The sequence below is a fragment of the Aristolochia californica genome, unplaced genomic scaffold, assembly GCF_029961685.1.
Source record: "Aristolochia californica isolate CCGP_79_NKW_82.1479 unplaced genomic scaffold, dmAriCali1.0.hap1 SCAF_14, whole genome shotgun sequence".
Lineage (NCBI taxonomy): Eukaryota > Viridiplantae > Streptophyta > Magnoliopsida > Piperales > Aristolochiaceae > Aristolochia > Aristolochia californica.
The window spans coordinates 1,508,273-1,533,120 of NW_027181815.1; the positions used below are offsets into that span (position 1 = coordinate 1,508,273).

The 24,848-nt window shown below is 36.8% G+C and overlaps 4 protein-coding genes across 7 annotated transcripts; 3 read left to right on the plus strand and 1 right to left on the minus strand.

Moving 5' to 3' along the window:
• Positions 1–216: 216 nt before the first annotated feature.
• LOC137950172 (PTI1-like tyrosine-protein kinase At3g15890) lies at positions 217–1,719 on the minus strand. Its single transcript, XM_068796553.1, has 4 exons — positions 1,658–1,719; positions 1,421–1,568; positions 1,046–1,308; positions 217–913 (listed from the first exon to the last, which is right to left on the minus strand). The coding sequence occupies exons 1-4, from the start codon at positions 1,717–1,719 to the stop codon at positions 217–219; spliced, it is 1,170 nt and encodes a 389-aa protein (XP_068652654.1).
• A 1,859-nt stretch (positions 1,720–3,578) lies between these two features.
• LOC137949952 (ubiquitin-conjugating enzyme E2-23 kDa-like) lies at positions 3,579–8,868 on the plus strand. 3 transcript variants are annotated; one of them, XM_068796232.1, is made up of 9 exons: positions 3,579–3,796; positions 3,933–3,995; positions 4,995–5,075; positions 6,110–6,166; positions 6,270–6,349; positions 6,776–6,890; positions 6,986–7,038; positions 7,445–7,573; positions 8,494–8,868. In XM_068796232.1, the coding sequence occupies exons 4-9, from the start codon at positions 6,123–6,125 to the stop codon at positions 8,658–8,660; spliced, it is 588 nt and encodes a 195-aa protein (XP_068652333.1). In that variant the 5' UTR covers positions 3,579–3,796; positions 3,933–3,995; positions 4,995–5,075; positions 6,110–6,122; the 3' UTR covers positions 8,661–8,868. The 3 variants fall into 3 exon arrangements, with proteins under 3 accessions (XP_068652333.1, XP_068652332.1, XP_068652334.1); XM_068796231.1 differs by lacking the exon at positions 4,995–5,075; XM_068796233.1 differs by lacking the exon at positions 4,995–5,075 and having other exon boundaries at positions 8,499–8,868.
• Positions 8,869–11,082: 2,214 nt separating this feature from the next.
• On the plus strand, positions 11,083–18,783 carry LOC137950438 (DNA N(6)-methyladenine demethylase ALKBH1D-like). Of its 2 annotated transcripts, XM_068796902.1 has the most exons (7): positions 11,083–11,122; positions 11,265–11,514; positions 11,624–11,707; positions 13,533–13,721; positions 15,201–15,467; positions 16,788–17,135; positions 18,305–18,783. In XM_068796902.1, exons 2-7 carry the CDS (start codon positions 11,425–11,427, stop codon positions 18,578–18,580), a joined length of 1,254 nt encoding a protein of 417 aa, XP_068653003.1. In that variant the 5' UTR covers positions 11,083–11,122; positions 11,265–11,424; the 3' UTR covers positions 18,581–18,783. The 2 variants fall into 2 exon arrangements, with proteins under 2 accessions (XP_068653003.1, XP_068653002.1); XM_068796901.1 differs by lacking the exon at positions 11,083–11,122 and having other exon boundaries at positions 11,148–11,514.
• A 906-nt stretch (positions 18,784–19,689) lies between these two features.
• LOC137949932 (uncharacterized) lies at positions 19,690–24,390 on the plus strand. The gene is made up of 8 exons (XM_068796182.1): positions 19,690–20,407; positions 20,745–21,274; positions 22,597–22,647; positions 22,753–22,860; positions 23,368–23,463; positions 23,618–23,716; positions 23,806–23,865; positions 23,990–24,390. Exons 1-8 carry the CDS (start codon positions 19,894–19,896, stop codon positions 24,053–24,055), a joined length of 1,524 nt encoding a protein of 507 aa, XP_068652283.1. The 5' UTR covers positions 19,690–19,893; the 3' UTR covers positions 24,056–24,390.
• Positions 24,391–24,848: the final 458 nt, after the last annotated feature.

A 24,848-nucleotide genomic window follows, 5' to 3' on the forward strand; every position in this document is an offset into this window, starting at 1 on the left:
AAATTCACTGCCACTACCAGAAGCACAGTGACAGTCTTATATCGACAGCAATTACAGTTTTTGATCAATGAAAGAGAGAAAAACAGAAAGAAAATTTATATATATATATATAAAGTAGATATCCAAACTTCGTTACCCTCTAAATTAAAGCAAAAGAATGAAAAGCTTTAGCGATGGCAAACAACATTGGATCGCCATTGAAATAAGTAGTCTGCCTCAGTCATGCAATGCCAGTCTCTTATCTTGTTTATGAACATGAGGATCTCCCATCTTTTGCACTTCCATTTCACCAAACACCCCATAGTCGTTGCTTTGCTCGCCGTCTTCAGCCCGGGTTTCGTCATCACTAGCTTGATCAATGGCCGTCAGATCCTCCCCGTACTTAATACTCTGTATCCTCATCTGCTTCATCTGATCTCCAGTCTCGTATCCTTTGAGAAGATTAACCACTTCCTTCATTGTTGGCCGGTTCTCCGCCTCGCTCTGAACGCACAGGGCCGCGATATTGATAACATCTCGGAGCTGGGTCTCGTCGAAATTCCCCCGAAGCCTCGGATCAACAAGATCCTTGAACCTTTCTTTCAGTATGTACGGCTCCGCCCACTCGGTTATGGTCCGCTTGATGCCGCCGGGAAGCTTCTCAATGGGCTTTCTCCCGGTGACTAACTCTAGCAGGAGAATGCCGAAACTGTAGACGTCACAACTTTCGGAGACCTTCCCCCACATTGCGTACTCTGGTGCAAGGTAGCCGAGGGTACCCTTGACGCGAGTCGTCATGTGGCTGACACCGTCGGGGATCAACTTGGCGAATCCGAAATCGGCGACCAGTGGTTCGAAGTCTGAGTCGAGGAGAACATTGCTGGCCTTGATGTCTCTGTGAATTATGTGGGGTGTCACCTCGTGGTGCAAGTACCTGGAAGAGAAAAGATATGTTAATTGGGATTCATCGGTTGATCCTCTGCGGGATCGTTCCGCCATTAATTGATGAGATCTGAAGCGATTCTGTACAAGTACTAGAAGGTCGAAAAAGGAGATTGGAGCTTACATTAGGCCTTCTGCAGAGCCGAGAGCAATTCTCATTCTCTTTTTCCAGTCCAACCGCTTTTCACTGGCGAATTGGCCGTGTAGGTGGGAAAGCAAACTAAGGTTGGGGATGTAGTCGTATACAATGAGCCTTTGGTCTGCTCCGGCGCAGTATCCTCTCAAACCGAGGAGATTCTTGTGGCGGACCCTTCCAAGAACTTCGACTTCGACAGCAAATTCCATCTCTGCTTTTAAATTCACGGCCTTCAGCTTCTTCACGGCGATCTGCACTCAGAACCGAAATAGTGCTGCCCGTTAATATTATCCGTGAAGAACAGTGATTGATGTTTCGAATGAACCAATTCCATGTAATTGTTAAAAAGTTAGACCAACTCACTTGCAACCCATCGCTGGTTTTGCCCCAATACACACTCCCAAACCCTCCTTCCCCGAGCTTGCTATCCTCACTGAAACCATTTGTCGCTGCATAGAGCTCCTTATATGTGAAAATCCTCCAGGTACTATTCCCCGCGTTGTGACCGAACCTGCACAGACAAGACGAAGCTCAGAAGTCTCAATAAACCACGAGACCATGCCGGCATGCCAGAGACCCACTACTCCTTTGATCATCAACCTTGGTTTCCCGTACCCTTCGTTGACCTTCTCATCGCCGCAGCAGCTCATCGCCGACCCCATAGCTTCCCCGAAGAGCTAGGTTCAGTTGATCTTGCTTGATCCACAAGCTGATCTTGATACAGTTGCGGTACAAACAGAGATCATCTTTTAAGCCCTGGCGTGAAAATTTCACTGGTTCAACACTGCGAATCGGCCGGCAGACAGCCGGCCGCAATTTAATTACATCTTTCCTCAACGGTAGGACCTAAGGAAACAGCACAGAGTCGAGGAAACTAGAGTAATATTGAGAGAAAACGATTAGATATGAGCATAACGATTTGTCTTCGAGTTTAAACAAAAAAAGAAAACCTCCCTCGACGCCATTTGGAACCAGAATCAGATTGTTTGTTTTCTTTTTGAGTAAAATAATACTTCATCTCTAAATCCAACAAGAAAAGACAGAGCGATTAAGTTTACTTTTTTTATGTTTATAATAAACACGTTGGACTTCTCCGGCCAGTTTAAAGTTGGGTACGTTGAATTTGATAAATTTTGGATCATTTGATTTGGTTGAAAGAGCAAATCATGGTTTCCTCCATTTTTGGTGGAGAAGGCGGCAGGAGAAGGTGGGAAAACTGTATTCAACGACGGATTTACTGTGTAGTACAGAGTCTGTTGTTTCAGTGGTGAGAGTTTCGTCATTGTGTTCATGATCCCTTGTTTTTTCACGCATGGTGATGCGGCAGACTGATTGATTGATGTCTAAGATTCGGTGTTCCTGCTAATTCACTGTGTTGTCGTGGCCATCACACTGGAGAAATTGTCACAGCTGACTTTCATGAAATTTAGGTCTCAACTAAAATCTGTATCTTTGCAGATGTCTTTTATACCTATTTCTATCCATTAATGCTTGTACAAGAAAGCTGAAGATAATTTTTGGTATATATATATATTTTTTTAAAATTAGTTGAATTTTTTAAAAAAAAATAATAAAAAAATTTAAAATTTATTTATATCTTAAATTATATATAACTTTATTTGTAACATGACTAATCCAATATGAAAAGGTATTTGGTGCAAAACTGCTCTCTTAGTTGTCCGTCCGATCATGATCAGATGGCTGAGATAGTCATTGATCATGATCAGATGGTTGAGATAGTATTCCGCATATTTTGCACTACATGATTTTTTTCGTATTGGATCAACCATATATTTGTAAACAACTAAATACGAGGCAATCTAAAAATCAAGACAAAATAAAAAATCAACTTTATAAAAGTGGCATCCAATGGGGTTGCAAAAGTGTGACAGGTAGGGCGAAAAACAAATGGGTATAATCCACTCATGATCGTGCGAACTTAATACCAGTTGTTGAGCACCATATAACTCTTAATTCGGCTTAAAACTCTGGTTTGTAGTGTGAAGTGGTACTTTGATTTATGTTGCTCGGGGTTCGATGTGACAAGTGTTACACTAAGTCACATGTGAATGAATGAATTAACTTAATAAGTTTGAATACACAACTCAAGAAATCTTAGGCTATGTCTGTTTGGAACCCATGAAAAATAAAAAAATAAAAATTTAATCATTAATATTGCCAAAAAATAGTTAATAAAAATAAAAATTTAATCATTATCTTATTTTTATTAACTAATATTTTTTAGAATAATAATGGTCAATTTTTTTTTCTAGGGTTCCAAATAGAGCAGACCCTAAACATACCTCTCTAGTCCCAACATTAATTAATTAGGCCCCGAGCTGAGGCCCTCTAGTCTTTACCAATAACAGTTAAATAGTGGTATGCAATAATGCGACATGCATGCATTATTCGCTCGCGAAGAGAAACCATGTCGGTTTATTTAATTGGCTAATATATATACATGGACATGTATATATGTATGTAGACGTGGTTCGGCTGACAGAGTTCTTCCAATCTCCGATTTGTTCCGTATACGAATCCTCATTCTCTACGCTGGTCTTCGACGAATCCATCCGACTGCAATTCGCCTCTGTTGATAACTACATCTCCAATCAGTTTGAGTCTCTTCGCGTTTCCCATTCGCATCTTACGCCACGGCGAATAGCATCTGTACTCTTTGGTCACCCTGCGGCTCGTCTCAAATCGGTTGCCGGAGCGTCGGAGATCCCGTTCTCTACGGTAACTTTATTTCTTCAATTTATCTATCGTGCCGGATCTCTGCCGCTGGAACCGTCATCTTCTTTCCCTCGTTTCCTTCTTTGTTGTATTTCTTTCTTTCCCCTTGATGGTGTTGTCCGACATCTCGATTTTTCAGGCTCGTTTCCTCGTTGGAGCACTTAGATTATTGGCTTCGGGGCGCGGGTTTTCAGAAAAAAAGGTACTTCCTCCTTTCTATTCTGTTGTTTTGAATTTGGATGGACTTCCGTTGAATATGTGGTTCTTGAACAAATCGTTGGCATTTCATGTTTGGCTCTTGTTTGAAGTTTCATTGGTTTCGTTTAGCTTGTGAAAATCTGGAGTTAACTTTTGTGTCTGGCCGGGTTGGGAATTCTTTTATGGTTTGGCTTGACCATAACTTTGAAATGTTGTCCTTATCCGTTGTATCAGTAGGTCTTCGGATTTGAGGTGGGCAACTCATCGAACCATGCGCTTTGCATCCTCCCTAGACAACCTTGAAGAAGTAGAAACATCTTATTATTATTACTACTATAGTTTTGTAATCGTGGTCCAGTAGGTATAGCTTCAGAAACACAGAAAATTGCAAGAAAGATTTTACTGTATAGTGCTCATATTTCAAGGCTTCCCCTGTTGCTAAAGTGAAAATTCTACATCATTCCATTTTCTGGATTCCCCATAATGTTAAAATACATGAAGAATGGAACGCAGTGAAATTGTTTCTCAATAACAATTGCTGTGAGTAGTAAGAGGAGGATGTCTAAAATGTCTCTCAATAACAATAACAGTGACTTAGGAGGAGGATGTGATTCTTTCTTCATATGTTTAAATCTTAGGGGAAGTCCAGACAAATTGAATGATGAAGACTTCTGTTTCCAGTGAGGCTAGCTCTGGGAAATTCCCTCCCCTTGTAATTTTGGGTCTCTGACTTTTATATCATGGTATTTTGTTTTCCTGCTCTTCAATAAAGCTCATCACATTTTCGCAACAAAAAAAACTTCTATCCTTTTGGGACAGGGTAATTCTTGAAATATGAGCACTATATTCTTGTAATTTTCTGAGTTTGTGAAGCTATACCCTGTACTTCAAGCCAAGATCTAAATCCTAGTTTAACAAAAAGATGATGTTGCTCTCTCATTCACTCACTTCTCACATGTACATTTATCTATGTGTCTGTCTACTATTTATGTATTAATATCAGGATAGTCATCACCAAAGCTTTATCCCTGCTATGTTGGTGTTACTACATGAATCATTCTCTGATATGCTGATTTGTCTTCAGGTAACTTGACCCTTTAGTTACCCCTCTTCAAGTCTTTTTATATCATTGTTGGTCTTTCCTCATTTCTTTGTTTTTTTTTTTTATAATAATGAGATAGAGGACTCCATTAAGAGTCCTCTTGTGGGAAGAAAGAGTACAATATTAGGAAAACAAGGAAAAAGCTAAAGAAAGAACAAAAAATAGGCATCCCCATAGAAAGGGCCAAGGGAGCTCAAAGTAGGGGAGTGTCTCCAAAAGCAAGGTGCTTTTGGGTTACCCTCTCCCTAACCAAGGAATCAGCAATGGTATTAGCACTTCTAGGGGTGTGCTGCCAGGAAACATTCATATCTGTACACAGATCTTCAATTTCATGAAGATACATTAGAAAGCATCCTGGAGGGTTCTTCTTCCAGTAGCCCAACTAATGATGGTCGAGGAGTCCCCTTTTACAATTAGAGGTGAGATGAATCTCTCCACATAGAGTCAGACGCCCTGGAGTAGGGTTATCAACTCCACCATGGTAGCATCACCATAGCCGGAAGGAGCAGAATAGATTAGGAGGATATTACCTGGGGTGAGGGCAACGGCAGCGATTTTCCAAACAACTTCCCCTTCCCCCATTTCTTGATGGCCACTCAACTGATAATGATATGGCTCTTTTCTTCCCATTTCTTGAGTATGTGCAAACCATCTCAAACGGCTTTCTTGCCGTCACATATACTTTTGCTACTCCAATGTCCTTGAGTATGTACATTTCTGTTATAGAGGCCTATTTTCTTCCCATTTCTCACTATATTCATGTTCTCTCAAGGTGATGCGCAATGTGAAAAAAGAGAGCAATGCAGTATATATTCATAATATAGAAGATTTGCTTTCTGGGGAATGGTTCTGGATAATTTTAACTTGCACTGTCTTGAGCAGGTCCATGATAGTGCATGTCATAATTTAAAATGACTGTTGAGTTGATAATGTTGAGTCCTTACACTTAATTGTATCCACTTTTTTGTTCTGAAAAAATGTCATATCACATCTACTGAATGTACATTGCCTTACAGTTATAGGAGGGAGATGTCTTCCCCAAGCAAGAGGAGAGATATGGATGTCATGAAGCTGTAAGTTATTTGTGTTGTTAGAGAGAGAGAGCGAGAGAGAGAAAGAGGGCTTTCCAGCTTTTAGAATGATGATTAACTCCTCCTCTGGGCTGCTGCTTGTTAGGATGATGAGCGATTATGCTGTGGAGCCTGTCAATGATGGTATTAGTGAATTCAATGTGGAATTTCATGGCCCTAAAGAAAGTAAAACCTTTTTACCCTTTTTTACTGCTTTATGTTTTAATTATTTTATTTGTCTTTTTTTCCAAGTAATTCTTGTCGGAGAGTTACAAACAGAAGAGCAGAAAGTTTAAGAAACTCTGCAATTAGTTTAACAAGGTGTTGTGGTGGCACTTAAGCTGAAATGCACTTTGATGGGATTGGATAATAACAAATGAGACTTTTCTTTATCATGGGGTTGGTGGGTTTATTGGGGATCAAGTCAGTGCTGCTTGTGGGGGACTCAGTCAAGTTCACACATGGCTCTACTTCATGGGATCAACTAGTTCTCTTAACATTTCTCCTCTCATGTAGTTATTGGAGATTCTGCCGTGTTAATTTTTTACCATCTCTGTGTTTTTTTGTCCATCTAGATGTCCAAATAGTTTTCATCAGTTGTTGTGTTTGCAGGCCTTTATGAGTGTGGGGTGTGGAAAGTTCGAGTGGAGCTGCCAGATGCTTACCCATACAAGTCTCCTTCTATTGGCTTTTTAAACAAAATATTCCACCCCAATGTTGATGAATCGTAAGTTTTCAATTTTATTTTTCAATTTCAGTCATTTTGTTTTGGTAAAGGTGAGCACCTACTGTCTGTTATTCTAAATTTACTAGGATTTACAGGTCAGGTTCTGTGTGCTTGGATGTTATCAACCAATCCTGGAGCCCTATGTTTGGTAATTCCTCCTTTTCAGTTCCCTTTCCATAGTTTAGTGTAGAGGAACCCTGTTGTTTCACAGTTTAGAGGTCTAGATATTGACAAGATCATTTTTTATTCAGTACAATTGTATCTACAGTTATCTCCATTTTGTCATTCAAAAATGGAAAATAAATGGAAAACAGGTATGAACATCAAGCATGAATATTATAGATGAGTCCATTTCCCCTTTCCTTGGCGTCCTGGATATGACAATGTTTTGAATGAAATGAGAATATGATCTTGTAATTTTATAGGATATGTGCATGTTGTACTATAGTCATTTGAGTGAAAATGCTGAGGCAACAATATTCACATTTTGCATGTTCTACATCATAGCTTAGCTTTGCTTATCTATTATCTAACTTATGGATATGTGGCTGCAGATCTTCTGAATGTATTTGAAGTGTTCCTTCCGCAGCTATTACTTTACCCTAATCCAACAGATCCACTGAATGGAGATGCAGCATCATTGATGATGAAGGACAAGCAACAATATGAGCAAAAAGTCAAAGGTGCAAATCAACTTCTGGTCTCTTCCATGTTGCTTTAGTGGCTCTATTATAATTTTGAAGTGGTTAAAAGAATTTGATGCTGGAATCTTTACTGGTGCATCTGAGTGTCTATTTTTGGCTGGTTCTGTTTAGAAGGAGAGTCATTTTAAGGCCTAATAAACTGAAATATTAATTCTTACTAATAATCACTGTGGTCAAGACATTTAAATCTCCAAGACCTATTTGAACCCAAAGAATGTGGAGTACTGACAGATGATCCATCATCAGAACGAAAGCCATCACCATAATATGTTGGTCATATGGTGTCTTGGAACTTCTATCTAAATCAAGCTTCAGATCTCCTTGTAAGGAGCTGTGACTTGGAAATGAACCCAGATTCCTTGAGTCCTGAGCTAAAGTTCCTGTCTCCTAAGAAAGTGACTAGCAGTTTGATCCACTTAGAATTTTCCATACAGATTTTTTCCCTTTATTTGCTCATAGTATTCTAGTTAAAGGCAGCGGAATATAAATTTTTATGGTGGGTTCACAGTATACATTTGTCGGAAAATGAATGAATTAATTTATCACCTTGTCTAGTCTTTGTCAGAGAAGCCATCAATAAAAGTCACGATTCCCTTTTCAAAACAAAATTCAGGATTTGTTATATATTTTTTTTCATTCTATTATGGGAATAACCAAATCACATTTAAAATTTGGTGAATTTTTTTGCATTCTTAGCAGTGTGGTCTGGGACTTCTGGTTTTAAGAACTAAGTTTTTGATGATGTTTAGACTTCTTTAGCAGCATTTAGGGGACAATCTGAGCTGACAGATGGGGGTGTTTCTGCTTTCACAAGATAATTGTGGATAATGGACATTTGGGGAAGCTTCTTCCCATAAGTGTTTACTAACTTATGTCTCATGGAACTTTTTGATGGAAAGAACAGAGTATTGTGAGCTTTATGCAAAGAAAGAGAACATCACCAATGCTGAAGAGAGCAGTGATGAAGACATCAGTGATGGGCACAGTACAGGATCTAGTGATGATGAAGTTGCAGGAGAAGCTGATCCCTGAGGAACTCTCACTTGTTCAGGTTTCTTCCGTTTAACACCAATATTCATGCCATGTCCTTCTATGTTTTTTATTTGTATAATTTTCTATGTCTAAGTGGTTGTAAATTGTTAGTTGGAAAAGTTTTCACGCTCGCAAAACTGAAGTGCGCCATCCAGCTAGCTTTAGATGTGTCTGGATGAACAAGAGGAAATTTTACAAAATAGAAGCTTTTACATAGACATAGAGAACCTATGTTTTTCTTATTCTGTTGTGCTAACTATTTCTCTCCTGTCCCCATTCAATTCTTTACTTTCCTACCCGGTTTTTTCTACCGGATTCTAGTCATGGAGATGCTGAACGAATAAGTCTACTATTTAAGACAATTAATTCAATGAGAGGTAAAAAAATTAATGGAAAAAAAGGCCTAGATGAAGTTTTGTAACTAAATCAAATTAAATCTCATTTCTCGTTGTTTTCAAACTGCATCTCTTTGCATCATGCATGAACTGATGAGAGAGATTTCCCATATTTATCTAATCATGTTATTCCCAAAAAGAAAGAGAGAAACGGAAAAAATGAAAGAACTTAAAAGATAGCATAGCAATTGATGATCAATTAGAAATCACAGGGTCAAATATTCTTAGAAAAGCTAACAAGTGAGTACTTGAAAAATCCAGCATAAGCACAAAGTTTTCGAGCCTCTGCAACACCATTCCACCAGAGATTATTTCACCTACTTGTGTCCTTAGAACCTTGCTCCAAAAAAGAATGACCAACAATATTACTACCAAGAATAAGCATTTTGGAAGGCAAGATTACACTCAGCACTAAATTTGGACCACTGATTAGCATACAAAATGAAAATAACATGAAATAATCAAATAAAAAGAAGATTTAATACTGTCTTTGGCTATCTCGTTCTCACTTTTGGCTTCAATGGAACAAGTGTCTTTTTAGGATTTTAGTGGAACAGTAATTCATCTATCTAGTAAAGCACCTGCTGTCTCACTAGTGCAAACAGACGAGCCCTCATACAGCAAAAAGTATGTTAAAAGCAAACTACTTCAGTGAGAGAATGCAAGCAGTGGTAAGAAAAGTCAACTGTCAGGTCTCCAGTAGTAAATTTACTTGAGGCATCCATTTGTAAATTAAAAAATAATTATTGAACAATAAACTCGAATCAACATTGATAGTCATTTTCTGTAACTCAAGTTCTGGAGCATGCAATTACTTCTCCCGCTCGATCAATGCTGCATGAGGAGAGAATAGTCTCCTTATCGCTTGCTTCTTCGCTCCAACTGAAGTCCTCGACTCCGCTATCAGATACACTAGCCTTAACACGAAAAAAATAAAAAAACATTAGCAGGAACAGATTTAGGTAAAAAAAATTAGGTCAATTGGCTCACCATTTTCCCGCATTATAGGAAGCCGTTCTCGGCATTTCCAGAAGACGTAAGGATTAGAGCCAGAAAAAAACGAAATAGTACTATCAGTTTAAGCTCCAAAGGAAAACCACTTCGTCACAGATCCAGCCGAACAATACTCAAGAGAATTGCATGGAATCCGTCAAACAAAAGAAAAACAGTGTAACAAATCATAAGAAAGTATCAGGTTTACTCGGAGGAAGATCACATCGGACTCGGATTGAAGTCGTAAAACATAAATGAGGCAAATTGCAGTAGCATAACGATCGGGTAGTGTTTTGAACTTCGTCGTGAGAAAAGGATTCAATGAACCTTGGATACATTCACTGAATTCGGAATTTGGTGTCAACACTTGTAAGTTCTCAGCCAAACCGTTCATTACCGTTCTACACGGAACGGGAGCCAAGATTCTCCTGCCAGGATTGAAACCAGCTCGAAAACTGAGCGCAGGTCGAATGGACGGAACAAGCTTGTTTGACAAGAGATTGTGGACCCCGGAATTATCCTTTCGCGGGAAACAAGAACGACTTCGGCAAAGGCAGCATTTGCGTGAGAATCCGTTCCGCGACCGGGTACCGGGTCTATCACCCGGTACACGTTTCTTGAATAAAATAATATTTTATCTGTATATTTTAAACTATATTATGTTAATTATAAAATAAAACAGTATTTTGTTATAAGTTAATAATTATAATAATTAATATACTATTGTAAATAAAAATATTAAATTATTGATATAAGCTAATACAATATTTTATACCTAACATTTTAACGTTATTTGTATTATTACTCACTTAATTACAATTTTATATGTGACAAAAGACCTACCTAAATATCTAATTTAATGTTTAAATTATTTAAAATTATTATATTTATGATAAATTTAATATATATTTTTATGTATTTAATATACAATTTATATGCGTAAAATACTCTTTAAAAATAGTCTTGGTTAAATTATATTTCCTTTCTCTTCTAGGAGTCCTTCTTGGAGAAGAAGTCTTCTTCTCAAGGCATCGGGGCCCAAAAGAAGCCACAAGGACCCACTCGACATGCCTGTTGCGGTTTTATGAAAGAATTGCGCTCACTTTGGGTGAGTTCTACCTTTGAACCTCGTTTCTCTTTCCTTGATCATGAAGGAAACGGCTCTTCGATTTCCCTGCTCCTGTTTTTTATTATAGCTTTCATCTTTCAATTCCGGGCATACTGTTGGTTCTATCTTCTACTCTTCACAGAATTCTACATGCAGAGATGAGTATGTCGTTATAAAATCTCCCAACAGTTTTCGAACGCAGCTAATAAGTAGGACTTTCAAGAAGGAATTATACGTCGTCCGGTGTTTGCTGTATTCCTGCCAAAAAAACCCTTGCTTTTTCATTCTCTTCTTCGAGTACGATGGACGGCCGGAGAAACTCATATGAGAAACCCACGTCGAAAGCAAACCGATATTCATCGGGGCAAACAGCCTCTGGTCATCGCGCAAATGTTGGTGTTCTTTTCTATCTCTTTTCTCCTTTGTCTGCTTCTGTTATCGTCCATTATTCCTATGGTGGTTTTTTTTTTCAATGAATTAATACATTTTTCTTTTCTCTAGAGGGGGGCCCAGAGAAACCGAGGTGGTCATTCGAATCCGACAATGCAATGCTGGAAACCTAAATTGCCAAAGGCCTGTGAAACAGTGAGATTATAGCTCCATTTTTGTCTTGATTTATTAGTTTTCTGTCTCAGTTCAATGTGTTGTTTTATATCATATTCCGTCTTCTGGATAAATATCAATTAATAAGTTGTGGGCATCAAGGAATGAATTTGGATTGATCAGTTGGAATCTGTTTCTTTCTTAGGTAACTGTAAGTTTACTGAACTTTTGATATTTATAAGTAGAGATTAAACGAACTTGCAGATATGTTTATGTATTTTTTATTTTTATTTTTGCTGTCTTATGAATTCAATTTGATCTTTAGAAGTCATTGAGGGAATTTAAAATAGTCAAATAATTGTCGTTGAGGCTATCTAGCAATATGAAAGTACTTCTATGCAATCGTCAGTCTGATTGATCAATGGTTAGTGGATGAAAATAGTTTGTTTTCTACATCTGTGTTTTGTTGTGCATGGAATTAATCTCATTAAAAAAAAAAAAAGTTGAAGCAGTCTATTTATCTTATCAAAAGACACCTTAAGGCCCTCTACATGAATAAAGTTAAAAGTAGTGAGTCGTTTTGGAGTGCTAGTTACGTCCAAATGAATTCCACTATTGCTTGTTTTTTAGTCATATAAGTTGATATACCTTCTTGTGGAAGTAGTACCAAATAAGGAAACTATTTGATAAAGAGATATCTTCATTGTTTTTTCTTAAAATTGTGGATTTTCCATTAATAAATAAATTTAGGCCTGTATAAATGAAACATTTATGTTGAGAGCTTATCTCATGATCCTATGTAGCTACCAGGTTGTCTGTGTTTGATGTTCAAGAGTGTGAGCAAGGGTATACTTCTAATTGGTCTAAGTTATCTAGTTAATCCTATTTGAAGAATTCCATACAGTTTTTTTTTTTTTAAATTTAGAAGTTTACACTACAGTTCAGACTGCAGACAAGGTTACAAGAGACCTACAAGAAACACTACATTAGGTGCTCTAAAGATCTCTTTTTTAAAAATTATGAAGCTTTCATTATCATTAATAATTAACGAATGCTACATTGTTGGAAGAGGCAAGCTTCTAGCTTCAAGGGGGGAGGAAATCCCCACCACAAATCATGAAGAGAAACTCTGTCCTTGCTGAGGAATCTGAAATGGAACTGGCAGCAGGGTTATGCTGCCATACAATCTGAAAACTGAAGCTTAGCTCAATATTTCTTTTGTAGGATTGCCTATGCCTCCAAGGTGGAGCTGCTTGGAATCCAAATTATGATAATTGCAGAGTCCCCCTCATGAATCTCTGGATTGCTGAAATTCTGATAGTAGATTTTTTATTTTAAGGAAAGTGTGCGAATATTCAAAAAACACAGAGAAAAATACAACCTATTGGGGTGGGCCGACCTATTCTGAGAGTAGATTTAATATTAGTGATAGAGGAAAATTTTGAATTTAGCAGTTCTTTTTCTTATTCTTTTTTGTTCTAGCGATTAAAGTGATGAGAGACTGATAAACTTCATGCTGTGGGAGATGCAGAAGATGTCTGCTGCTTGATCCAGTAAAAATGATCTCTGTGGAGGTTTTGTGTATCAAAGATGAAAAAAACAATTTACAAGGGCAAAAATCAATCCCTTCGGTTTGTTTTGATTTGTACAAACCAACATTATATAAAAAACTAGAGAGATAAGCTGATATTGAAAAAGAATAGTAGTAAAAATCATCATCAGAAGATTGTCTAAGCTGCATAATGCCACAGTTCTTTTAGAAGCCGTATGTTCATATATATGGATGTAGATCTCAGTGTCTGCCCTCACAAGTTGTCTCTTCTTGAATATAGTATCATCTTTCTTTATAAAGTGCCTGTATTTTCAGGATTCTGTCTGTGAGGATTCTCATAGAATGAAAGCCCCCTGTTCACCTGATCCCACAACCCCTGCTGAAATCAAGGTTCAAGAAGAAAATGAATGCCAACAGGAAGAGCTTCATCCACAGAGGTGGAATCCAGAGGTCAACCAGCTTAGTGATGTCACTGGAGGAGATCACGCGGCAGGGAAGGATCAGGTAAGTTTAAATTTTTATTCTTAACATTCCTGTTTTATGTAATTATGTAATTATGATTTTTGACAACATGATTGCTGTGGCTTCTTAGATGTGTTTCCATCAGTTAACTGTTTCAGAGTTTTTGTCATAATTTTCAAAGATTTATGGTGCAAAAAGAGGCTAAAGTCATTTTGGTCCTTTTGGACAAAGCACCTGATGTGGACCAAGTATAGCCTACAATCTGAGGGTTATGATTTCTTATGAAAGGAGGAAGTCAAAAAAGAAAAATGTTTACCCACGTGTCAGTCACCGCTGACCAGGCTTGGTTGGGAGGAAGTAAAAAAGGAAAAAGTTTACCCACATGTCAGTCACAACTGACCAGGCTCGCTCGGTTGGTTCACTGATTAAACTGGCAAAAACAGTCTGGTCAACTGAGTTTTGTACCTCTTCTAGATCCTATAGAGGTATAACCTAGACAAGGGACTGAGTCCAGTTGAACTGTCCGATCCGGGTTTATAGCATATAGCATTTGATCCGCACATTTTTTTAGGAAATTCAGTTCATATGCGAAGGCTAACTGGCCCAACTGGACAGTCAATGTTGAATCCAATCAGACTGTACAGTTATGTTTCTTATTCGGTCTGTATATAATATTTTGGAATACTTTGTTCTACTGTTTCAGTTCATTCATCTTTCAGTGGTAGTGTTTTACTCCGTGGAGTGATGGTCCCAAATATTGAAGAAGCAAGTATTCCAAACTATACAGTCAGGACAGATCTATTCTGTTAAACTCTTCTTCGTAGCCACCGATTTTTGCTGATGGAATGAAAAGTCCTCCTGATGAAGGATATTGGTGAAGGATGCAGCACTTGTGCCATATATTGTCTACAACTAGTATTTAAATATTTTTAGGAAAGTTTATGGATCATATCTTGTTCTGCCCTCTAGACTGTTTTAGTTAAAGTTAATTCCAAGGCCTATCCCAAAATGACTAGCTAAGTTAGAAAACCTCTTTCGCAACTGATGAATCCAAGATGGTTTTGCTTATTGGTCATGTGGAACTATTCTTTAGTGGTTTCATGCCTATTCATGTGTCTTGACTGCTTTTCTTCAATTAATGAAATCTTTCTATTCTGTCTTGCATAAAAACTAGTAAATCAGTCAAGCACTGCACTGCCTGTAAATTATTGATGTCACTCGTGATTTTGCTTTGTGCAAGTGTAATATTCGTGAGGGAATCAAGAACAGTCAAGCAATATTTAGTTGTGTTATCTGGAAATTGAGCAGAATAAGCTAACAGACTATATGAAAGTAACCAAAATATTGCACACCATCAAAGTCACCTCCTCTAACCATCCATCTAATTTTAAAATTCGTAAAGATGTTTTATGTACGGTATATTGGATTTGATCCAGATTCATTACATTACTGATGTCTGTAATTATGAGTACAGCTTGTTGTCATTACAACTGATCATGTTGAATTCTGTGGGGTTTGCAGCTTGTGTCTGATGGCGATACCGTATCTAAAAACAGTGGCCCTTCTTTGGGTGCAATTTCTTTACCACAACATGGGCAACATGCTTTAGACAAGGATTTATCTTGCTTTGATATCTGTCGTGCTGTGAAGAAGGGACCTGTGAAACTAAATTCTGCTCTTTTTAAAAAGAATAGAGAAAGAAGAAATGAACTTGCCAAGGATTGTACTCAAATTGAACTGAAGCCGGGAATGGTACTTTTGAAGGCGTTTATCAGTCACGCCAATCAGGCAAATTTTTTCCCTTTTCATAAGCTATTCCCTTCTGATTCTTCTCATGTTTTCAGTGCATCAATGTTCTGTTTCTAACTACTGAAGTTGGAAACCCGTTCCCTGTATTCTTATATAATTATCTTGAGATTTTTGGAGTTCCTGGCAGCTAATTATGCATATAATGATAGAGATATGTTGCTGGGAAGAAAAGACAACTGTAGTTGGTTTCCATGTAACCTTGTGGTGTTATGCATTTCTCCTCCAAATGCAGATGACCTGTCTTAAGAGAAATCTAATGTTCCTTTTCCTATTGTCTCTGGATGGGTGAGATGGTTGTTGAGCATGCAGCCATAGTTGAAAAAACAAGAAAGGTTGAAGAGAATGAAGGTAAAACCCTTGCTAATGTTTGAAGTATAAGTCAAAATTGATACTCATCTATACTGAATAACAAAAGAAGATAAAAATACCTAAAGTTTCTTCATTGACTAGCATGAGAATCCTTTTGATCTCTAGACCTTGTAACTTCCCCCAACACCTCTCAATAGACACATAATATGTCCTTTTATAAACGAAATCTGATACAATCAGGATTAAGGGTTTATGTCTAAACTGAAGCACCTTTGGTGAATCTGTAATTTTTACTGATTTATACCTGAGTAAAACTACCTTTCTCACTTGTTACATTTGGCTGTTGCTCAGTGGGCTCTCAGTTCTATCATTCCTAGTATATTCAGTGATGATTTAGGTCTTTTAATTTAAAGATAGAAATAATTTGCTGATGATTTTACTGAGCTTGTTTATACTTACGTTTGTCCATTTTGTGAAACTGAAATACCGTCTACTTTCCTGCCTTGGGAAAATTGCAGAAAATGAATTCCTTTCCTTTGTTTAGGACACCTACTGATAATGAGGACTACAGTGAGGACAGCATCTTGAATGATGTCTGGCCATAAAATTTTCTTCTTGTTTCTTTTCTGCTGCAATCATGAGGCTTTCGAAGAATCTTCTTCTGGTACTTAAGCTATTGGATTTGTTTTCCCCATCTTCGTGTAACTTTTGTTCTACATCCATATTTAAAAAGCCTCCAGGTGGCTATCTTCCTCCATCCATCGGTCTTTCTCATCTCCAAAGGTCTCTAATATTTTTAAATATTTGTCTCCAACTGCTTTTCAGACTCCACGTTTTCAGCATTTGTGCATTTTTACCATATTTTGAGTTTTTAAAAATTTCTTGATAGTTTGTTATTTATGAATGGGAATAATTGAATAATATATTCTTTCTCTGACCCCTTTCTTGATTTTTTTTTTCAATATAGTCATCTTTATCAGAATGTTTCAGGTGGAAATTGTGAAGAGATGTCAAACCCTTGGTACTGGTCTTGGTGGATTCTATCAACCAGGTTATAGAGATGGTCCAAAGTTACATTTGTGGATGATGTGTCTTGGTAAAGACTGGGACCCGGAGACAAGATTGTACACAGATATACGATCCATTGATAGAGTAAAACCTCCGTCCATACCAGACATATTAAGAACTTTAGTTGATGAGGCAATTCAGGCATCTCATGCTTATCTAAAAGCTCAAAACCCCAAAATACATTCAGTAGAGGAAATACTGCCTAGAATGTCACCAGATCTCTGCATAGTAAATTTCTACACTGAGAGTGGGAAGCTTGGCCTACACCAGGTATTTGAACTGTTGTTTTCTCAAATTTAATCTATTAGGAAGTTGAAATGGATGGCTTGATGGATCTTGAGTTTATCTTATTTTTTGTCAACATATTTATTAAATGGTAGTAGGCATGCTAGAATTTCTACTGTTCACTTCTTTTATCATACTTTTGTTACATGTTAATGAGTTTCTCTCTGGCAAATGGTATTTTCTTGTTTTTTTTTTCTCTAAGAAATTAAGGTTTTGGTTTTTAATGTTTTTTTCTAGAGCTAAAGTTCTTGTTTTATTTGTTATAAATTATTTAGATTGTGGTATTTCTCTGTAGTAATTTATAGTTTGTATCATGTACCAAACAGTTTTCACTGTGTTGAAATTGACCAACCCGAGGAAGCATGTAATACTCCATACTGGATGCTTTGGTCTTTTTAATACAGAAGCATGAGATTTTACTTATGGTCAGCATGATTTCACATCTCTTGAAACTTGCTGTACTCAATGATGTCAAGGATAATTTTTGGGTTTTTCTATTGCTTTAAAGAAAATGATTTGAAGGTCTCGATAGAAAGTAAACAGTTATTGGTAGGCAGTTGCTCGGTTTTTGCCTTTAGTAATTTGTATCATTTACCGAGCAGTCTTTACTGCACTGTCATTGACTTAACTGAGGTAGCATTTAACATCAGAAAGCACTGATGTTTTTGGTCTTTAAATAAAGCAGCCATAAGATCATGTCTAGATTTCCAAAGTCTTGAAACTTGCTCCATTCGATGGCCCAAAGAACAGCTTTTGCAGACTTTTTTTTTTTGTGTGTGGGTTTTTTGGCTTTCAAAAGATGGCCTGAAGTATAGTTTTAATAGAAAGTGCACGGTTGTTGATATGCAGTTTCTCAGTCTTATCATCCCATAGTAATTTTTCAAAAGGTGGATCATGAGAACCATGTATACCTGAAGTACATTATGGAGAATGGTTCTGTTATCTTCCTATTTGTTTCTGTTTGTGTTTAAATTCTACATAGACTAATTCTCTTTGGTCCTGATTGTCCTTGTGTCTGTTTTTTTTCCTTATGGGTGTTGGATAGTAATTTATTTTCTAGTCCTGATATTTTGAACCTTTTATTTTCAATATTTGTCAAGAAATTTGTTAATTGTTGTTTCTCTGTGTCTGTCGATGTTATCTGTACAATGCAGGACAGGGATGAGTCTCGGGAAAGTATTGAAAAAGCATTGCCAGTTGTCTCCTTTTCCATTGGTGATTCAGCAGATTTTTTATATAGTGAGAAGAGGGATGCAGATAATGCTGATAAGGTAGTACTTGAATCTGGTGATGTTTTAATATTTGGTGGGAAGTCTAGGCTTATCTTTCATGGAGTTCCAAGAATTCATCCTAACACTGCACCAGAGCAATTATTGGAAGAAACAAATCTTCGTCCAGGACGTCTGAACCTGACCTTTAGGCAGTTCTAGTTGTGGGTATCTCACATAAATTTTAGGTTTGTATTTGCTTCACCAATATCTGAGTATTATGATCTAGATTCATGATAATTATTATGCTTGATATGATAATCTGGTTTGGTTTCTGTCAAGTGAAAAAGCTCCACTGATGTCTGAATACTGACTGAAATAGCATTTTTTTCTTTTCTTTAATTAAGAGTTTGTCCATCTTGTGAGCTCGTTATGTACATATTTGCTATTAGTTCCAAGGAAGGAAAACCCAAGTGGCAAATATTGGTCTTGTGCTACGAATCCCTAAACCCAATTTATTACACAAAATAGTAGATTCGCATAAATCTAACCACGAGCTAAAGAACTGTAGATTGTTGGGCCAAAGAGCAAGTGTAAAATATGGTATTATCTTATTTGCACTTCAGAATTTTTATAATATATTATTTTAATTTTTTTGTATAATAAATAATAATTAAAAATAAATCTAGTTTAATTATCGCTAGTGATCTTAATCATCAATTTTATACCATTATCATTGTTGATAATTGAGTTAGTTATAATTTAAGCTGTATTTATGAAAAAAATATTTTTCTTATTATTTATAATCATAAAATAACTTCAAAAGGTTAAATTTGATTTTCTCTTTGTCGGAAAAATTAGAAATGTTTTTCTTAGAATACATATTTTTAATACATTTTTAGATAAAATCTGATTAATACCATACTAAGAAATTATATGGAAAATTTTAAAATTTTCAAAGGAAAATTAAGCGTATTTTTTTAGGAAAATAAATAAAAATTAATAATAAATATCATAAGTTTTCATGTATAATAAATTGTTAAATACAAAATTATTATGAAATTTTGTTTTATCCTGAAAATATTACAACATTAATTATTAAATATTTATTAAAAAAATTTCCATATGGTTTTAGGCCCAATTTGGCTGAAAAATATTATAGTTATATGATTTTCTTGATAATAATTTTCAGTTAAAAAAATATTTATAAAAAATATAATACACTAATAATCCTTAAAAACGTATTACTATTAAAAAGAGCGACCACGGTAAACCAACCCAACGGGCCCTTGCAGCTGCCGGGTCAGTGAGCAACCACGAAAAACCAGGACACAAGAACAACAATACGCGAAGGGTTTTTGGTGGGTTTTGAATAGCACATTTTGCCGTCGAAGACGGCCCTTCCCGATCAATCCACGCTAATGGTACAAGATTCCTTCTGAAGCTAATCTGAGAAACTCCCGAAATGGACAATCTCTTGTATATTTTCATCTCTTTGCTTCCTCTAATGCCTTAGAAAAATCTCTATTTGATTAATGGCTTCTACACTCGTTAGAAGTAGAGGTATCTGGTCTCGGATTCTTCTCACCTCAATCAAGCAGAACCCTAGAAAAAGCAGCACCTCGTTTTTCCGAAATATATCACATTTTCCCGTCTTTTGGCCCCAAGTTGCGAAGGCTGAACACCTGGTTTCGAGATTTCCAGCATCCCTGCGTGTAGACCGGTGTTTTTCCTCTGCGAGGACAGTACAAGAACTTCTCGCTGAGGTAGAAAGAGAAAAGCAGCAGGAGATAGAAGAAAAGAAAAGAGCGGGCATTGAAGTCGGAGATGAGGAGGAAGATTACATGGGAGTTGGGGAACTGATAGAGAAGCTTGAAAAGCAGGCAGCAAAGCACACCGAAGATGTGGACGGCTACGAAGAGCCTACGGACTCTGATAGTGATGACGATGATGAGAGGTTCTCAACGGAGGAAGTGAAGAAACGCGTTGACGAGTTTGAGAAAAAATACAAAAAGCACGAAGAGATGCTGGGGAACTTCGTTCATTCTGGTGACTATGTTGTCTTCGAATTTCATCAGCTTAACTGCCTTTTAATTTCTTTCTGGTTTATAGGTTTAGACCTGCAAGTAAAGCCCGTGTTTCAGGGGCACATAAATCATTATTTTCTCATTTATAGTATCTGGGTGAGCATGTGAGTTATTTTGCGTGAAATTCAGAGAATGAGGCATCCTGATGGTTTGAACATTCACTCGGCGTTTCTTTTTATTTGATTATTAGGAGTGGGGTGCATTCTCTAGTGAGAAGACTTCACGGTGATCCTTGGGATGGTCTCCCTTTTTTTTCTCAATTTTCTTGTTTATTCATTGAATTTTTTTTCCTCATACAGAGACTCTGGATGATGCATTTAAATTGATGAAAAGAATTGACAGATTTGAACAAAAGCATATGAGGCTTCCATTAGAATACAGAGTAATTGGTGAATTGATGAACCGTTTAAAAGAAACAACAGACAAGGAAAGATTCATGCTTCTTCAAAAACTAAACAGAGCTGTCCGGCTGATTGAATGGAAGGAGGCTTATGATCCAAATAACCCTGCTAACTATGGAGTTATTCAACGTGAACAAGGGGGCCCTTCAGTTGATCTTCTAGAACATGCCGGGTTTGAAAAAGAAAAGCAAATTATTCAAGGGGCTACTGCAGATGATGAAGAAGATGATGATAATTTTGGTGAAAGAGATAAAGATGATATACTCCAAGAGCATCTGAATGCCATTGACAAGAAACTTGAGGAGAAGCTGGCAGATTTGGATATCACATTTGGCAAAAAAGGAAAGGCATTAGAGGAGGAGATTAAAGAACTAGCAGAGGAGAGAAATGCTCTGATGGAGAAGAAAAGAAGACCACTTTACAGGAAAGTATGTGCTTTCTCTTTCCTATTTTGTGTTGATATGTGGGTGAAGTTGCTGGGTAACTCTAACTAGTCAAATTATTTTGAAAATGACATAGTTGCTAGTTGACTAATAAGTGACAATGTGTCTTGTTGTCTGTTCTGCTAGTTGATGAAGGCTTCTTTAAAGAGCTAAATAAGTACTTCATTCTTGTGTTTTCATTTTTTTGTGTTTTCTTGTCTGTGGCTCAGTTTTGGCGGTATGTAAACTATAGAGGACTAATGTTATTCTCTCTCTCTCTCTTCTGTGACTGCATGTTGGCCGTGCTTTCTAACTGATGCTATGATACATTTTACACTTTAAACTGTCTGATTTTCTATATTTTTCTTTCCTGGCAAATATCAAAATTTCAAATCAGTAGTTAAAAGACATGGATGTTAGTGCAAAATACCTCCAGTATATAGCAGGATCATTTTGGTTAGATCTGCAATCTTGACTTGTATTTATCATCTACCATGGATATGTTTTCTGTTGATAATGTTTTTTTCTAAAATTTGTATGAATGACTCAAAGATATGTAAGAAAGTTCATGTGCTTGTGCCTCTTGAATTGCTATCCTCGGAAGAACATAGACCTCACTTTTGCATCCTCCCAAAAGTGAACCTAGAAATCTCATGCAAAATCTAAAAAAATGTATTTCCATACTCGGGCAACAGAGTGGCCTGAAACTTGCTCAGTACAATAAGAGAATTAAAAGAATTATGTATAAGCATACGAGGAAAAGAACCTTTTGGAAGCTGAATTTGAGGAGAATCTAAAGATTTTAAACCAGAGGGTATGAATCTAAAGATTTTGAAATTTTGGAAACTGAATCTGAGGAGTATCTAAAGATTTTAAACCGGAGGGTATGAAGCTAAAGATTTTGAAGGGGGTGAATCACTTAAGAAAGAAAGGAAGTCCTCACCGGAGCTTGCAATTATGAAATGGTCTCCTCAGCATATGTAAAGTTCACATTCTTCTCATTTATGAACTCCCTAATGTTTCACTATAAGATGTTATCTCAAACCTAAGCCAGCTGACACGTTTAGTACATATTTTGAGAAACCAATATCATATGCTGGTGTTTGGTCTAGGTGAACCTTTCTTCCAGTAAAGAAGTTTGAAATTGAAAACTCTGTTTCACAGCTATAAGGATCTTTTTTATTCAAATTTGAGCTGAAACTGTGGTTCATCTGTGTCACCCTATCTGTCATCTAATATATTTTGACTCTTGTCCGTTGTACAAGAAAAATGATGCAAATTGATTTTTTTTTAGAGGAAACTAACTTTTTATGTGTGGAATTTGCCAGGGCTTTGATGTGAAGCTAATTGATATAAATCGCACTTGTAAAGTTACTAAGGTAAATGTTGATTTTCTCTATAGTAATGTTTATTCCTTGTTTATTTATGTGATTTTCATCTAGGCCGGTCATGTTATGATCTTTGTGGCTTCTTTTTCTGTTTAGGGTGGACAAGTTGTCAAGTACTCTGCTATATTAGCTTGTGGTAACTATCATGGAGTTATTGGCTATGCAAAAGCCAAAGGTCCAGCAGTTCCAATTGCTCTTCAAAAGGTATTTCATCTGCTTGCAGACCTTTCCCATTAACATGGGGCTTCTGTCCTCTGACTTGGTCCATGGTCCAGTATTGAGCACCGATCTTTTTTACCTCAGTTTTTTTATGTTTTCCTTTTCAAGTTACCAAGCAATATAGCCATTGAGTATCATTAAAAGTAAGTAATAACTACAGTTGAATACTAAAATGAAATATTAACATAATCAAACAGATTGAAATTTTAAATAGATGGATTATGTACAGCGTAGAATAGTGCTACCATTTGGGTGTTGATGCAGCATGAAAAAAATGCCAAAGCACCGGTGCCTTGATTAGCTATTTCTAAAACTGCCTCTTTCTTACATTAAAAAAAAGCTGCCTCTTTCTTTGCATCAGTTTGAATGGGAACCCTTTATGACCCAAGAATGTTTCTGTATCCTTTTTTTTTTTTTTTAAATGTTTTTTGTTTATTTCTACTTTGTGCAAGAAGATTATGATGTTTCCACCCATTTTTGTTCTACGTACAGGCATATGAGAAATGCTTCCAAAATCTTCATTATGTGGATAGACACGAGGAGCATACTATTGCTCATGCTATACAAACTAATTATAAGAAAACGAAGGTTTGTCTCAGCTTCATTTTACATGTTTAAATTTTTATGATTCTTTTTTGAAGCACTAAGCTGTTTTCTCTTTTTATCACTTCTGATTTGATGCCAAAGGCTGTTTCTCTGCTAATTTCCTCTTCTGATTTTTACCTCTTTAACATTCTATTAGCTGTACCTATGGCCTGCGCCAACCAGAACTGGGATGAAAGCAAGCAGAACCGTTGAAACTATACTGTATCTAGCTGGATTCAAGAATGTGAAGTCGAAGGTACTTAGCTAGCAACCTGCATTTTGCTTTTTATATTTGCATCATTCCATTGATCCGGGTTGACGTTGATTTTGATTGGTTGTGAGCAGGTTATTGGATCAAGGAACCCATATAACACTGTTAAGGCTGTCTTTAAAGCTCTGACTTCTGTAAGTCATTTGTCTCTTGTCTATCATTTTTCTCTCTTGATCTTTTCCTACTGTAGTCACTTTTGAACGTCTAAAATTGTTTCTAGTTTAGGTGTTGATTTTCTGATCTTATGTTTATTTTCAGATTGAAACTCCCAAGGATGTTCAAGAGAAGTTTGGTAGAACTGTTGTTGAGACCTACTTACTGTAGGTCATGTAAACCTAAAAGAGTTGAGCTTTTTCCATTTTCTTTTTCTCCTTGTTTCGTCTTTTCATTGGGAAACAGATTAGGAATTTTTTATCTATTTACTCATTGAACTAGAGTTGTCTCCATCCTCTATAACTTTTGCCTCAATTGCTTGAAAACGTTTTTGGACAAACCTGTGCATCATTGGCACCTGGTGATTCTGTTTGAATTTTATGATTCTGTGATTGCTCTGGTATTGTTCGGCAGTTGCTTCATTAATTGTTGAGGTTAGTTTAACAGTTACAATTGACCCTGATCATTGTAAGTTCCCCAAATCTATGATAAGTTCTGTTTCATTTTGCTTCCGTGTTTAAAGTGATTAGGATGAAGAACCACATCAAATATAAAGCAGGTGAACTTAGGGGCTCAAGAAGAAAAAAGACTGGTGTTATGTCGGTTGATGAGATTCTCACTATAACAATCTTCCGCATCCCTATAACCATCTCTTTCAGCTCTTACTCTGTAAGCCATTTCATTCAGCCAGAAACGTTCATTCTTCGTGAGACTGATTCCCATTCATTCAGCTCTTTCTTTGTAAGCCATTTCACACCCGACAGAGCACAAACCAGAAACGAAGCAGAGGTCCCACGACACCGTGCATATGACAGTGATCAGACTCGTGCAATGAAATTGTAGCGGTGGTAGCAGATGAACGTTGCTTTCAAAAGTTAATGCAGTCGCAGCACAGATAGGAAAAAGATGAGGGAGAGATTACAACTGTAAGTACTCTTTATCGATTACTTCACGTACCCACTAA